The sequence below is a fragment of the Numenius arquata genome, chromosome 6 (genome assembly GCF_964106895.1).
Source record: "Numenius arquata chromosome 6, bNumArq3.hap1.1, whole genome shotgun sequence".
In the NCBI taxonomy this organism is placed as follows: Eukaryota; Metazoa; Chordata; class Aves; order Charadriiformes; family Scolopacidae; genus Numenius; species Numenius arquata.
In genome coordinates, this window is record NC_133581.1 from 20,111,175 (window position 1) to 20,128,071 (window position 16,897).

General features: G+C 45.1%; 1 protein-coding gene across 3 annotated transcripts; it reads right to left on the reverse strand.

Annotated features, from left to right (window-relative positions):
- Nucleotides 1-1,169: 1,169 nt before the first annotated feature.
- CALCB (calcitonin related polypeptide beta) lies at nt 1,170-4,681 on the reverse strand. 3 transcript variants are annotated; one of them, XM_074149646.1, is made up of 3 exons: nt 4,592-4,681; nt 4,137-4,268; nt 1,170-1,358 (listed from the first exon to the last, which is right to left on the reverse strand). In XM_074149646.1, the coding sequence occupies exons 1-3, from the start codon at nt 4,675-4,677 to the stop codon at nt 1,196-1,198; spliced, it is 381 nt and encodes a 126-aa protein (XP_074005747.1). In that variant the 5' UTR covers nt 4,678-4,681; the 3' UTR covers nt 1,170-1,195. The 3 variants fall into 3 exon arrangements, with proteins under 3 accessions (XP_074005747.1, XP_074005748.1, XP_074005749.1); XM_074149647.1 differs by having other exon boundaries at nt 1,196-1,355; nt 4,592-4,677; XM_074149648.1 differs by lacking the exon at nt 1,170-1,358 and adding an exon at nt 3,114-3,312 and having other exon boundaries at nt 4,592-4,680.
- Nucleotides 4,682-16,897: the final 12,216 nt, after the last annotated feature.

A 16,897-nucleotide genomic window follows, 5' to 3' on the forward strand; every position in this document is an offset into this window, starting at 1 on the left:
CTAAGTCACTTTTTCAACCTTAGACAAAAATCTACAAAGCTTGTTAGGCCATTTCATCTGAACTACCTCCTGTATAAAAACATTTAGTCTTAACCCACACATGATGAAGTTTGTCTCTTATGATTTTATTAAATGTAACTGTGGCTTCTTTTTGCTTTTCTAGCAGAAGTCTCAATAAGTAGTGTCTTTTTGAGCTAGGGCTTTATATACATAAAAGGCAGCTATTCTTTCCGTTCTGAACTTTTGACTCAAATCCTAGTATTTATAGTTAATAAGGCTGTAGCAGATCAATGGGCCATCTGATCTCCATTGATGTTGGGTTAGTACCCAATGTTTCCGTAAGTGTTTTGAAATGAAAAATCAGTTTCTCAATCCAAGTGTATCTAAAATACTTTTTTTAATTTTGCGTAAATTCACAAATGGTACAATATTTAAGTGTTTGTTGGTTTTCTTTTAAACATACTGTACATTCAGGTTAGTTAAGTGTTTTACATCAAGGCACAGCACACCGTATAATACACATATGCCTTGCCAGGCAGCAGTTAATAATCCCCGAGTTTTGGCAGTAGTGCCAGGATAAGTAGCATGGATCACATATAAGCTGGAAGATAAATAAATAATAGATGCTATCACATTTTATTTGAAATAGAGTTGCATATAAAAAGAATATACAATAATTTAAGTTCAATAACTAGATTCTCTTGTACTATACATAACAGAAGTGTTTTCATTTGTATTAAATAAAACATTTTCAGTATTAGGATGCAAAATTAATCTTCTTTTTGGCTGTCTTGATTTATGGAGAAGAGTTGCTTTTGTTAGAAATTATAGCTGAACTTTCAGTTTCACGGCAATCTGAAAGAAACAAATCCAGAGTTACTGGTATGTTAATAATGAAATGTTACTGGTAAAATAAGCAAATAACTAACCAAACTGTTGCATTTAGTTAATAGACCGCAAAGCTAGTTATCTAAGCAGAACGTCTACAAAAGCTCTTCTTTACAGTCTAAACATGCTACTATTATATTTGTAACATCATCTTTTATGCTGTTACTTGCTCTGCTTTCTCAGATTATCACTGTAGCTCAGCTACTCATCCAGTAAAACTAAAATTCTGACAATGTCACAGGTTGCCTGCATTGCAGATTTGTTTATTGAAATATATTTACCATGTTCACATTATCATTCAGCTTTTTTATATTTGAATGCTTCTTCTTCGCCTGCCAAAGGCCTTGGATCCCACGTTGGTTGGTACAAAGTTGTTCTTGCCCACTCCTCCTGACCTGCTCAGGAAGTCTGCCAGACGATGGGTCACGCAGGTTGCTGTGTTGCATGCCCTCTTCTGTGCTGTTACACTGCTTTTCAAAAGGAAAAGAAAGAGTTAGTTCCTGAAGTATCTACCCTGCATACAATGAAACATCAGTAAGGGATGCTATGCCTAGGAAGGTTTTCTGTAGAAGAAAAAGTAGACTTGCTGAGCAGCAGGCATTTGCAACTCTGTGCGCACAGCTTATAAGCTCCAAAAAATGTGTCTTTATGTTTTTCTAAGTGTCAGTCTCAGTTTACAAGAGGTGGCTGAGCCCTTCCTTCCTTGGGCAGTTGGACCAAAGGCTAAGCCAAGCCAGATTTTCAGCAACACCTGAGCCATTGCCTGCCTCCAGCAAGTTGTGGCCAACAGAGAGGTGCAGAGGATGCCCAGGTCTGGAGTATTTAACCAATCCCTGCTTCCTCCAAAAGCCGAGATCTGCATTTTGTTTGTAGTGCTGCTGAAGGACAGCAGCAGACACTGATCTTTAACCTCTCACTTCAACATCTGTGCTCCATAATGCCCAGAAAACACGTGAAATCCCAGCATCACTGATGGCAACAGGAGCTTTTCCAGTGACTCTGGTAGGACTGTACCTGCACAGCAGCTGACCAGTTGCTTTCCGAGCTGAACCACACAAACATACTGCTTCCACGTATTTAATGGGAATGTGGGAACCCCCCTTTCCTGCAGTTAGACCTCTGTCTACTACAACACTTCACCATGGGAGCAGTTCACAGACTTCAACAGGATTAGGTCTGTTCTCAGAGTTCAGCCTACAGCTAATAATTTTGCTAGATGGAATACTTAAAGGCATATGCATTCACACAGTCCTTGCTTGAAGAATTTTCTATTAAAGCAATTAATTTCTTTCAGTAGGAGGGATTTTTCTCAGATAAGCATTACAAGACAGTTTACTAACGTTAACAATGAACACTGCTTGTAACATTAATGCCAATTTTTTGGAACAGGCCTCTGGTAGATGCAGTGCTGCAATAGAAGAACTTTAAAGAAATCTGGTTTTGTCTCTTAATTTACAATTCACCTACATCATATTGTCTTGACTTAATGTAAATATTTTAAAGATACCAGAGTTTTAAATATACTGTTGTAAAGACCTATCGTAAAGTAAGAAGGGAAGAAGAAAAGAACACAAAATTCTTACCTGGAAGTATTCAGTACCCAGTTTTAAACAGGATTACATTTCTAGTTTGTTTGAACAAATCTGTATGAGCCTTTCCTGATTCCTTTGCTTCTCAGGATCCTTGCTAACAGGACTGCATGCTTGCCCAATTATATCAGTACATATGCATGTGTCCAATTTCAATTTTTAAGTTCTCTTTAAACTTTTCTAGAATTACTGGCGTTGCCTCTCTTGAATATTAAGACAACTTTTAATATTTTTTTAGCCTTATCTAGAAATCTCACATTCTAAAACAAGTTATCAAACCAAGCAGATCTAATCCTTATAGAAAAATAGGTTTATTGAACAAGTGCATGGCCAAGCACAAAAGAAGAGTCTACTTGTACACTTAACAGCCAGAAATGAAGAGCCTTGTTTAGAAATTTTTTTAATCAGGGTCTAAGAAAATCATTTGAAATGTCAAGGCAGTGCTGTTTATTTTTATTTATTTATTTTTCCCCCTAGCTTGGTGTGCGTGTTATGTTCTCTGTCTTCCTAACATTAGGTCCATCTCAAACATTCTCTGTCAAAAACAGAATCAAAAGAACATAGCAAAGTTAGCAATCAAAGTTAGATCCACATGCATCAGGTTAAAAAAAGGGAGAAGGGGAGAAATAAGCATGTCTAGTTGTTTCCTAGAGGGTCCCCATAGTTTGCATAGCGCTCGTGTTCCGGGTCACTCAGCACATTTCGTTTCTTGCCAGGAGTTCCAGCCCCGACGTCAGTGCGAGGGTAAGTTTGCAATTTGTGCAATTCTTGAGACAGTTTGCCCAGCACACAAGTACTCAGACTGGCACAGCGTTTGGAAATAGGTCTATCCAGGCTGCAGGGAAAAAAAAAAAAAAAAAACCAAAACAGAAAAAAACACATGCCCAAAGGAAGAGTAAATCTCAAACATGCATGTTCATGCATTTCTTCCCTACATAAATATACTTAAAAAATAATAATAAAAAAACCAAGCCCTCCATATCACACTCCATGCAAAGAAAGTTCATACAAATGCATTAAGGAGGAAAACATTATTTTTTCAACAAATTCAACTTTGTTGAGAAGCAAGCTCATTAGCCTTTGGGGTGCTCATAGTCAGAGGTCAGGAAGTTTTACTTCCCACATGTTCAGCATGCTGTTCAGTCTCTCATACATCACCACCATGCTTTGCAATACAAATCCTGCTAGGATAATGAAAATGCACTTGCATGCCTTGGGTCTATGGAGGGAGAGTGGTGCTGCGTGCATTAGGAGAACACATCCCCTCTGCCAGGGACTTTCCATGCCTTACAACAGCATGCACTTTCACGACAGAGAATCCAAGAGTGACTGAATGGCCCCTAACACTCCCACTAGGAAGACATACCTTTTTCTGCCATATTTTAACACAACCCCCTCATTCAAGCTCAAATCGCCCTCCACTTTCAGTTGCAGAAGACAGATAGAAGCAGGTTAACTAGGTGGAAGCCATTCTCCCGATACCAACATTAGGATTTCTCTGCAGTATCATCCTTTACCAGTTTGGTGACCACCGTTAGCCATAATTCCAAGAAAAGAAAAAAACCTTGACCTGCAGATGGTCTGCTCAGATGGCTTTTGCTAAGTATCAAACATATTCCCCCTGTTGCCCTTCGCCTGCCCCAGGACTGCAGTCCTTACCTGTTCCCCTCAGAGGCTTGCTCCAGCTCTTCTGCTGTCATCTGTATGAACTCTTTCACCAGCGCATTTAATAACCTCCGAGCTTCGTAATCACTGAGTGTCACTCGGTCTGCTATGGACTCCAAGCCAGGTCTATGCAGAGGCAAGCAAAACAGGGTGAATAAAACCCAGAGTGCTGCAGAGAGCCACACACAGGAGAGAGGGGTTTGTCACGCATTACTGCACGTCATTGACAGTGTCTTTCACTGGTGTGAATGTGTAAGCCCTCCTCACGCATAGCATTAGATGTTTTATATATGCAATTAACAATTAATTACAGTGCCAAAGATAGCGTCAAAAAAAAAAAAAAAAAGCCAGCTTTCTCATTCACTGTGGTCTGTTTTCCTCCTAGAAAGAAATCTAAGTATTTTCATACCATTCAGATATAGCAGTCAGCAACTGGATGAGCTTCTTACCTGACTGGGGCTGCCTGGAAGCTATCCATCTGGCACACAACCAAGGCATAAACAGCAAGGAAAGATGAAATCTTCAGCATAACCATGATTTCCTCTCTACAACAAAGAGGTACATCAAGCAATGGCTGTTTTCCAACCTTCTCAATCCTGTAAGATCTTCTAAAGAGGTCACCATTTCCTAGCACAAGTAACACAAACACTAACAGCTTCTTTTTCTTCTTTTTTTTTTTTTTTAAATATTGCCTTTCCATTTCTTTTGATTATTGCTATTATGCTTCTGTTTTCTCAGAACTTTAAAATAACTTAGCACTATTACAGGGGGTAAAAATGCAGCTTTTCAGAGCTGCAGTTCTATACAGCTATCTGCATTCAACTTAATGCAGACTTTCCCTCAGATTGGTGGGAAACACATTCCTCTGCCTAACTACTGCACACAAAGTCCTCATCAGTGTGTCCAACACGGACAGGTATAAGCATGGGATAAGAGTCACAAGAAAAAAGAAAAAAAAAGAGAAGACACGTTTAGTGTCTAGTATTTTGAAGAATGAAGTGCCACTGTTAGCACTTTACCTGAAGCTGCTTGCTTCTTGGCAGTCAGCACACTAATATCCCAGTTCAGATTACACTATAAGAATTAAGTATTTCAATTTCAATAAGCGTTTCTACTCTGAAACCAGAAAAAGGATAAGTTAAAAATTAGTCATAAGAACAAAACCTGTAAAAAGTGTATATATATATATATATATATATAACTGGAGATACCGGCTCTGTGATACACCTCTTTTTCTCATAGCATCAGTATGTTGGACTCAAACGAGCGCATCGTTAACTACCACATCAGCTTCATTTTCGCCAGCTCCCATTTCTCGACGGGGCTCATCGGAACGACGAGGCACCTTCCACGGGCCGCCGCGCTCCGAGGGGCGCCCTGAACGATGCCCAGCGCCGGCAGAGCACCCAGCCCGGCACCGGGGAGGGCTTTGCTCGGAGAGCCGTCCTGCACGCCCGCTGGGACACCCCACGCCGTGCGAGCGGCGGGAAGAGAGAGGAGGAGGAGTGACTCTCTCCCACCTTCCTCGGCTCGCTTCCTTCCTCGCCCAGGCGCGGGCGAGCGCGTATTCATGAATGGAAGCAGGGCGGCCCCGTGCAAAGCTCCGCACCCCCGGGAGAGAAACGGGGCTCACGCAGGGAGCCGCGACGGTGCTTACCGGCGGGGAGGCGCGGAGCGGTGCGGAGGAGGATGCCGCTGACGCCGCCGATCCGCGGTGCCACGCATTGCCCGCCGGCTCCCCTTTATACCTGCCGCCGCGGCAGCCTGCGTGGGCGCCCGCGCGGGCCCGCCAGCCAATCACCGCCTCGGCCGCCCGGCGAAGGCCGGCGCGCCATTGGGCGCCAAAGCCGGGCTCGGCGGTGACGTCATACTCCGCTCCGTGAGCGTCCCATTCACAAAAAAAAATCAAGCCGGGGGGGCGAGGCGCCGCCGGGGCACTGCGGGAAGCGGGGGGGGGAAAGGGGGGGTCATTCACGCCGCGCGGCCGCGGCCCGGCCCCGCTCCCCCGCGGGATCGCTCCCCGCCGTCCCCGCGTGGCGACCTCTGCAGCGGAGGCACCGCATTGCAGAGCGGGGCCGCTCCCTCCCCGGGATTCCCCCCTCCCCGCCCGGGGCCGCCCTCCCCGCCCGCTCGGCAGCCGCCGCGGCTTCAGCGGGGAGCCTGGTTGTAGCCAGCCTCCCTCCCGGCGCCCCGACAGCTGGAGGGTCCCGCGGGGGCCGGGGGCGGACGGGCTGTGCAGCGGAGGAGGGGCACCACCTACGGCGGTGCCCGCGGCCGTCGCCTCCCCGGGCGCCGCGGCTGCCGCCGGGGCCGGCGGGGCAGCGCCGACCCCTCCCCGAAGGGTGCACCCCTGAATCCCCTCGCCTCCCCGGCAGGGGACGGGGGGCTTGCGCCCGGCAGTCCCGGAGCGAAGGGCCCTTGGCACCTGCGAGCAGCCCCGCGGCGGCAGCGAGCCGCTCTCCGCGCTGTGCCCTGCCAGGCGCCCGCACCGCCTCCCCCCCGGGACTGGTCCGCGCCGTGACCCCGCGGTCCTCGAGGAAAGCATCATCACCATCATCATCTTCACCACAATAACACACCTCTCTACGGGCAGGTGCAGCGCCTTTCTGTGCACGGAAGAGGCACCGGGGAAGGGAGGGTCGCCATCCCCCGGCGTAAGGCTGAGCCCCGCCGGCGGGGATTACCGGACAGCTGTCTGCCGCCCCATGCATCACCCGCGGAGGGCTCTTTGTCATGGCGCGGCGGCGCAGCACCTGCCCGCGCAGGATGTTTGCCGAGACGGCGTGTTTGTCCAGGCGCATCAAGTACCCGCCCGGCGGAGAAACCGGCGGGGGCGGCCGCCATGCCCGCGCCCCGGGAGACGCGACCCCACACGGGGGCGGGAGATAACTGCTGCCCGCCAGAACGGGCGCGGGGAGGAAGGGAGAAGTGCGCCAGGCGGACTCTTCTGCAGCGCTTAAGCGCGGAAAACCCTTCCGCCGCCCCCCGAGAGCCGGGGGCGTCTCTCCTGCTCGCCGTAAGTCGCGGGGCGTTTGTCGAGCTGGGCGACACCGGCACGCACCGCCGGTGCGTGTCCCCCGCGGCAGAGGGGATGTCCAGACCCTATCCCGAGCCCCGGCAGCCGGCGATAGGCCGGGCGGAGGGGCGCGCAGGGACCACGGCCGGAGGAGTGGGGCCGCGCGGACCGTACCCGGGACCCCCGGCGCGGCTCCGCCCGTTCCCGTCCCTGCCTCGCTTCCCTGCATCCCTTTCCTCGCTCCCGGCGGTCGCGGGCACCGCCCGCCGCAGCGGTGAGCATCGCCTGTGCCGCGCTGCTGCGGCCGCCGCCGGCGGAGACACCGCGGCGAGCGGAGCCCTGCGCACGCTGCGCGGCCGCTGCGCACCGCTGGACAGGTGCCGAGGGCAGCGAGATCGCTCGTTTTCCTACTTAAAATGGGTGGGGAAGCTTTCCTGGGGACCTCCTGGCGTTTCTCCGCTTGTGTTTTTGCAGAAGCCGATGACACGGGTCGCTCCCGACGGCAGAAATCGTGTGTTTCACCGGGAGGTGAATAAAGCTGGGGAGAACCGCGGGGCGCGCATTGTTTTGTTAATGCGATTTTAGCTTTGAGGTTTAAAGAGGAACACGAACATACTGAAATCACACGCGAGTGACTGATGGTCCGACGAGGGTTCCTTCTTCTTTCCCCTGGCCGTCAGCCTTGCGCGGCGCCGGCGCCCGCTCAGCTTCCCCTTCCTTCCCATGGCAGGGGCGGCGCACCCGCGGGGGCTGCGCAACTTCTCCGCGCTCGTTTTGCAGAACGACGATTGCAAAATCGTTTTAGGTTTCTGGTTTGGGGTTCTAGTTTTGGTGTGTTTTGTGGTGTTTTTTGGTTTTGGTTTTTTTTTTCAGATGACAAGTAGTGGGTTTTTTTCCGAAAACATCTCCGTAGCTCTACATGAAAAGCTCGCGGGTGGGGGAGGTCGCGCTCTCCGACTTGCCGAGCTCACCTGCGCCCAGCAGTGATGGGAGGGAAAGGAGCGCTCAGCCGCACGGGCCGGGCCGGGGAGGGGGGGGTGCGGGGGGTGCTAAGTGCACAGTGCGTGGGGCTGTGACGGGTCCAGCTTGCTCCGTGCCCACGAGCACGATTTGGAGGCTCAGAGTAAAGTGCCCGCAGAGGTCTGGGCTCGCCCCGCCACAGGCGCTGGTGGAGCGGGGGTGAGAGGTGCCCGCACCGGCGCGGCCCCGGGGCTCTCCGCCTGCCCGCTCCCTCAACTCGCTTCACGGGCACCGCTCGCCTCTGCCCTCCCTGGGAGGCTTCCTCCTCCCCCCTGCACAGAAAAATTTAACATTTCGTTTTAAATAGCAGCTCCATTGCACTTATGCTCATCGCGGGAATCCTCCCGGGAGATTTGATTCTAAATCTCTCCCGTTTCCACGACTCCTGTTCTGATTTTTAAGATAGTTTTTCTGACGTTGCGTTTACAAACGTTAGATAGCGCCTAAAGAAACGGCTCGGCATCGCTTTTGCTGTTTTAACGTGACTTGTACAGCTACACCAACAGAAATAAAGTGCAGGAACTTAAACGACCGGTCAGGCTTCCAGTCATATATTTCTCTCTCCGACCCCGCTGTTCCTTTCCTCTTCCTATGCTAACAGTCAGTCATTCACATTTCCTTCGGGTTTTTATTTACTCCTAGAATATTCCTGTTTTAACCTTAAAAAATCCAGACGACTCTGCTGGAATAGCACATTTCAGTTCTTCAGGGAGGAAAAAGTTATATTTCATCTTGTGGATGATTCCAGTTAGTTCAAGTCCTTCCCTTGCCAGTGCGGCTCAGCCTCGGGCTGGATGCAGGTTGCAGTGAGTACAGGATTTCACATGCCAACATTGCTACTTTAAGCTTTCACAGGAAGAAACGTAAATTTAAAGCAACAGGTATGAATGCCAATAGATCTACTTTTGTGCACATATAGATGAAATAGTACTTGGATGTTGGCAAGCGCTTTGGCTGCTCCTTGCCAGAGCTAATGGAGGGACTCCCAGCTGGAACGCTTGTCCTATTTTTTCCCCTCAGCTATACGTCATCTGGTCTCACCAGATATATTTTCTTTTTGTAAACCTCTCTTCTCTTATACATAAGACAGAGAAGAAAGACAGTTTACCCGGTACAAAGAGCTCCAAAGACCAGTTTGTCTATTTTTGAAGCTGTAAAAAAGATACAGGATTTTTTACAGGCTAATGGTCTCCTGTTGCTAGATAAATCCAAAACTAGAGGTTAAGCATTCGTGGAAAAACTAGCACAGAGCAGTACTTATAAGAACTGCGCTACTACAGCAAGACATTTACTGAAACAATCTGTTCCAAGGAACCTGTTCTGCTTTTTTCAGTGCCTGATAATGTATCAAGTAAAATAATCGATGGGTATAGGCTCAAAGCAGATGAAAGGAAGAGCTACAGAATGGCTGGATGATTATTTTTTTTTAAGAAATCAACTTGCAGGTCCAAATAAAAGAAATTTCCTCTTCAAAGAAATTTATTTAAATTTGGGGGTATATGAAAAATCTGTCCTTTAAAGTGACTTCCTTTCTCTACACTAGATACAACATCCTCTGTTTGATATTATTTTGGTATTAACTAATCCATTTTAAAATGCAACCATTTTTCTACTGTAAATATTGCCACTATGTCAACAAGTCATAGACACTGCAGTGAGGTTCTTAAATGTTACCAGCTGACATGCTGTTAAACAAAGATGTCACATTTATATACTATGTTGAGATTTTTGTCCAATAATAAAATGTCTTCAAGATAGACAAGACTGTGAGCTGCACAGACAAAATTTCCATTCCCAGGAATGGTTGGCATCTGACAAGAGAGGACCCTACCAAAGGAAAAGGGTAGACAGTGACGATGCCACAATCCACAGATAGGGTAGGTTCTTCACAAGGGAGGTGTTCATGGTTCAGGTCTCCGCTCTCTCTACGCTTGTTCTTCGTAGCACCTCATTAAGCCTTTTGCAGATAAGGACATTTCATGATGAAACCAGCTCTAAACATCATATGATCTTTCTTTACGAAGAGAAGCTGGGGAGTTACTTATCTGTGTGCCTAGTCTACCTAATTCAGGAGCTTGTCTCTATGAACAGCTAGAAAACACTGCTACCTAAGAAGACTCTAGAAGCCACAGAGGGGAAAGGGAGTACTATCGAGCTCCTGTCAAAACATATTTCTAACGTTTCATTGCAATCTGTTCTTCAGAAAATGATAAGCCAGGTAAGATAAGCCAGTTGCTGTTGTAAAAACAAGCTGTATATTATCAGGGGCATCATGTTTGAGGCCCAAGAGGTAATCCTTACACTCAACTTGTTGCTCATAAGATCTAGATCTGCTAAGTGTACTCTGTTTGGGTACCTCAAAAAGACAAGTTAAAGAAAGTCCAGAAAAGTACCATTAAGAGTTATCAGAGATCCCGCAACATGATTTAGGAGAACGAACTCAAAGATCGGAAAAACAGTTAACAGAAGGAAAGACTATGGAGAAATGTGATAACAAAAATATAAATACTCACTGTGAAGCAGTAATAATCTACATTCATGGTACTATACTCAAAACAACAAACATATATGGGCTTAAAAGGCAACAAAGGAGATAAAGCTTTCTCCAACTGAGATTAATGACATGTAAGAATAGGTTGCGTTGCAGTTATAGCATATCTTTCGCTGGAGGGTTTTATGGCATGGTAGTCCAATATCTGTCAGGAATGACATGTAGTTGATATGCTCTGGGGAAGGAACATAATCAACTAAATATGTTCTCTTTGTATCTTTCACCTCCAATTTAGGTGATTCTGTAATTTTAATAGCTAGAGACTGGCTTAAACTCTGTAATGTAATACCTTACCTCTCGTTCAAACTTTTGTTAGCATTTGCTTTTGTAAAACTTACATCCCTAACTGGTCTAACCCTTTTCTTAATTCTGATTCCATAGCCCCAAAAAGGCCATATTCAGATTTAAAATAAGCTCACATCAAGCTTATCCACACAAATATTTTACCTATCCATCTTGTAGTTGTTTGAATTTGGCCCAAAAATGAGAGCCTCTGTTTTATAAAAATGCAGTACTTTCCTGAGAACCAGAATGCTGATATAGATCCCAACACTAAAGCATATCCTTTTTGATGAACATTAAATCTGGATTTAGGCTGCTTCAGTGACTACTACTGAGAAAGTGGAACTGCTGTTGAACTAATTACTGAGAAACCTATGAATCAGTCTGGAAGGAAATTTTCTTCCAAAATGCTTTAGGAAAGCTTCCAGACTGACGTAGGGAAGACGCTTTAAGCAGATCAGTTGCATTGTTTTAATCTCATTGAAACATTCCTACTGAGCTTTTTTGCTCAGTAGCTTTTGCAGCAGTTCCCTGTTTCACTGGATTCAAAATCCAGTGTGAAATAGTATTTTAAAACAAACTGGGTCACACTGTCCGGCACTGAGGTCTGCTCGGCAAGGCAGAAGGGGCAGGTCTCTGTCACCTTCTGTCCTGCATTACCACAGCTGAGCCTCTGCACAGGTTCACAGGGGCTCCAGCCCTATCTCCTGCTACACACTCCCACCCTCTGACAATTGGCAAAATTCAGCTGTGCTCCAGCAAGACCCATTTCTGTCTCAGGCTGCACTGCCAGCTGGCTGACAAGGGGAATCCCTCAAGAGGAACTCAGAGCTCACAAAGTACAGCCTGGGTCAGACCTGCAGCATGACAGGGTAGCACGAAGGGAATAAACTTTAGAGGAAAATCTCACTCTGAAAATATTTCAAAATTGGCACCTATTTCTACTTTGGTTTTATGCATTCTGCAGGTAAGATAAGAGTTGAACAAACTCCTTATCTGGAAAACAACCTCAGAACAGAAAATTAACCTTGTTAAGCAATAGCATAATTATAAAACTTTGATTGCTTGCACAAGTGCTATGCTGCTATCTTATATGTCATCAGAGCACGTCAGCAAAAATATAGTGAGAGACTATATCCTAAGCCCTCAAGTTAATCCCATGCTTGCTCGTTACAGGATATAAGAAGGGTGGAAGATCTCACATCACCATTTCATTCTTTGTCTTGATAGTGCTGAGGTCTGATTAAGCCACAGCGTAGCCTACTATTTTTATCAGTCCCTTGTAGGACCATTCAGTTGCCCCAAGATTGTTAGGTACTACAGCTCTACATCCCTGCTGTTTCCAGTGCTGCCCTCTGTGTGAGGGGGACCGGGTGCAATCATTTCTCAGCTGGCTTTTTACTTGTTTGACTCTTGACAGAAGAAACTTGTGCAAGGGCAACGATTCAGCCTGTGCCTTCAACTAAATTTGGGACCAAAAAAGATTACTCTCCTTTCAGTGCTGGTAAATAGTACATGAAGTCAAATGCTATTACAACATCATATTTGCTAATCAGAGTTTCTCTGCTACAGAAAAGTTTCTGGGAACCAATAGTCATATGAGACTATCAACTAAAAGAGATAAATTTCTACGTTTATGCATAAAATTGACCTAAGCTCTGAAAGAGCCAACAAATAAAATATGCCAAAACTATTTTTGAAGTTACAGTCTTTAAGCCAGTGTCATAGTTTCTGTGTCTCCCTGACAAATCTAAACTGTTCAGGCACAGTAGGACCGTGTTGCAGGAAATGGTTTTTTTTCAGCAACTGATCACCAAATTCACAAGGAAAAACATTAGATGTGTTTTTATGTTTTAGCAATTCTATAAAGCACTAACATCATTAGAGGCTTAGCTAAGGAGATAGTTGTAGCTTAGAAATTAATAATTCACTATGATGATATGGGTGTGTTAAAAAGAGCTATATGAGTGTAGCAGATAACATCAGCACATGACTCTAACCTTGTCTGTGGGCTTATGAAATTAATTTCTTCAGTGAGAAGCATGCCTATTTTACATACTGCTATACAGATCTCTATCTTTTCCTTGCCCCGCTCTCAAAGAAAAGGAGCAAGATCTTTACATTTCTGGCTCTAAAATAAAATGTTTTCTTGTATGACATCTTATAAATAACGGCAAGGCTTCACTGGACAAGAGATATTATTACAGGAATGGAAGCACTTTAGCCTGATGAAGGTTTACCTTGTTTTCTAGAAGTACAGCAATGATTTTGAAGGTCCCTTCCAGCCTAGATGATTCTATGATTTTATGATGTCAATGCTAAAGAGTAAGAAAGCTGAAGACTGTTTCAAACTGCAGCTGAATACAAGTTTGAGAGATGTATAATGGAACTTGGAAAGTACTTAATTTTTCTCCCAAGAATGTAATAGAGTTATCATCAGAGTCTTAATATTTTACTAAGAGAACGTCCATATCTGTCTTCAAAAGTCAAAGCTATGTAGTTCCTCCCTCTCAAAGAATTGCTTTCTGCCTTTCTTGAGATGACAGGAACACAATAATTTCCTGTTACTTGATTGTCTCCAACTTCTCCTTACAGAATTTACAACGCAAAGCAGTTGTAAATCTTGGTTACTAGAATGTTTTAGAATGTAATAAAGATATGTGCTTTAGTGGGGTTCTTTACTCACCCATCATTTTTTATAATTGAAATCAAAAAACCTTTACTCATCCTATGAGTTTACTCATTTGATCATCCGTGATTAAGATGAGTAAAACCTTCCCAAAGAAGCAATTCAGCACAAGCTGCCCCCACACTTCTGAAGGAATGAAAAAAAGGAAAAAAAAAGGATCAGTCAGTAACTGGCAAGGAATCGTGCCCCTGAATAGCCATTGGAGCCTTGCATCCCTAAACCTGCATTCTTAAGTAATTTCATCTCTCCACAAGGGTTTATTTATCTCTTACTTTTGACAACTTTTAGTCGCATTTATCCATGCTGGTATTTTTTCCTCCATTTAATCATGCATCCTTTAGAGCTCCTTGGATCTTTAATCTTGGCTGATCCACCACCTCTTCACATTTTTCTTGATCAAAACTGATTTTACTGTTCTGCAATCACACTCTTCAGTTTCTCTTCCTCTGTTACAGTGGATAACACCACTGTCTCTTCTCCATTACCAAGGTTCAAACACTATGGTAAGGGCAGTTTTAACTGTTCTCTCCCCTGCTTGAAGGCAATTGTCAGATACTGTCTGCTTTTTTCCCCCATACAAGTCTATTCCTTCCTTTTTAGACAAAGGTTTGGACGTCTCTTCTGATCTTTTTTTTTTCTCTTCTTAGGTCTTTTCTATGCTGTTTTTTCCCCCTGTTTTTTCCCTTCAAAATGCTTGCTGCCAAAACTATCAATCACCTTCCATTTCTTTTCTTACACAGATGTAGTAGAAATGATCACCTAAAACACTGGGTGCACGTGAAGTATTACACACTTAAATAACAGAACATTGAAGATAAGCAGTAAAAATCAATCAAGCAAAGCAATAGTCCTCTTCCTCATACCCTTTGAAAACTACTCAAGTACCATCTTATTGAGGGAGGGATGAGGAGAGAAAAGAACCAACCTTTTTTTTCCAAAGACAGAAGCTTTTGTACATAAATGGTTTTCATCCTTCTAACTGAGACTGCAATAATATGCATATACACCATGCCATACACCATATAATTGCATGATGTATCTGGCACACTAATGTTTCTACTCCCAATATAATCAATAGCAATTTAATCTTGCAAGTTAATTCTGTATAATGGTCTGTAGGCTCTGAATTAGCCTTTCTCACACTGTTCTGAAGTGTTTCCTGACCAGCCAGCCTGTGCACCTCTAATTCACCAGTCCATGCTGAGCTGAAGTGTTTGGAGACCCCCTCTTTGTTTAAATGTAAGTAATTAAATTTAAATCTGATTGAGTTTTTGTGCTTTGGCACAACTGCTTCAGCACACTGCATGTCTTATTTTAAACCTTGGCCATTTCTCCACTTCCACTTGCTTCCACTTCTCCTCATTCTGGCTCTGGCTGGAGCCAAGCTGAAGTCCTGAATCTCTTGTGCCCTCTGGTGAGAAATCTTAAGGCACTGACATTGAAATACTGATTATTTTTTTTTTCAGGAATGGCCCAAGTAATTCAGTCAAGACACCAGGTAGTATTATACTGGAAGAAAGAGTGAAGAAATAACTTGGAAGAAGAATGAAAAAAACAAACCTGCATCAGTGCTCACGCCACTTCTTTGTATTCTGACAAACTGGGTAAGATTTTGATATCGGACGATGGCACCGACACATGCTTTACAGGCACTTTACAGCCAGGACAAGGAAAGATCCTGAGGCAAATAAAACTGAATACTTATTGCATGAAGATTCACCTGAAAATCAGTGTCTCACTGCATTGACACACGGAAACTAGCACAGACCCTGGTCCAGCCAACCAGCCTTCAAAGCATGACAACACACAGGCATCAACAACTCCCAACTGAGAAAACTGGAAATCTTTGCACTTGCCTTCATTAAATATTACTGGTGTATTGTTCTGTAGTACACACGTGACATTTATCTTTCCTTCTCAATCTGCCCATCCTGGGCAAACATGAGCAAGCACCCTCTTTGAATCCTGTTCTTTTTACATGTTACAGCCTCGTGCCCTATTCAGCAAGCACCCAGACAGCCTGTTTGATTCCCCTGAAGCCTTGCAGATGCCTTGCAGCCAGTCTGCCAGCCAAAAAAGCAACATTCTGTCACTTCCCAGCTCCCCTCCTTGTTTCTCTGTTGTACTCATAGCTCTTAACTCCTCTCTGCTCTCTCAAAGCAATGGCCTTTGCTGTGTTTGAGTTCTTGGACCACCCGACTTCTGAGCAACATCTGGGGCCCTCCTGAGCTTTTGTGCCACGTACTCTCAGGTCAGTATCACCACATTGAAAGCAGGATGTCCCATCACAAGAATGTACTGAGAATTAAACATTCAATGGTTAGATTATAAAGTACTTAGCGCATTTTGATCGGTCGGGTTATTAACAAAGTTCATCTGCATAAATTCTTCACCAGTTTGGATCTTAAAAACCTTCTTATGAGTCTATGTAGAGAGATATTCAGTTGAGTTCAACAAAAGAAAAATCTCAAGCTGCAAACACGTAGCATGGAAATTTTAACAGGGCAGGAATGCTTCTTTTATGCCTAAAATTGCTTGTAAAACAGCGCGAGTGGAAACAAAGCGGAGTTTTTTTGAAGTATTTTAGCAGGATGTCACATTTCTTAGCTCTGCAGTAAATGACCCTCTTCAGCTACTCAAGCCCTCTTCCCTGAGGCATCGTCCCGCTGAGTAACCATCGCCCTTGCACGTCATGTTTCTGATTTCCTTGCTGCTTGGTCACGTGAATTGGGGACATTTTCTTCTGTGTTCAGCTGCCCGCCAGCGCGGGAACACCAGGCCCTTTCTCGGTGCCCACTGCAGCCCCCTGGCATTCCTGAGAGCCAGACGCAATACAAGGAATTACAGCTTCGCCACATGCAAAGCTGCCACCCACCCAACCTACGAGCAGAATTCTGTCAGATACCCTGTGTTGTGGTTGGAAAGGACAGAGAGGGAAACGGCAGGATTTATTGTCTCGGGGCTCTCCAGACCCAAAGAGTTCTCCCGAAGAGCCTGGAGAGTCTGGGAAAGACTGGGGAAGTCTGTCTCTGGAAAAGACATCTCAAAGCTGTGGATTTTTGCTTCCGCAGAGACTATAATTGCTTGTGACTCTTCTCAGTTGTCACGGTCAAAGTATGAAAGTATGTTCAAGCACGCAGCCGGTGATGATTTTTCAGCACTTTATCAACCTGCAGCGTGCAACTTTTGTCAAAAAA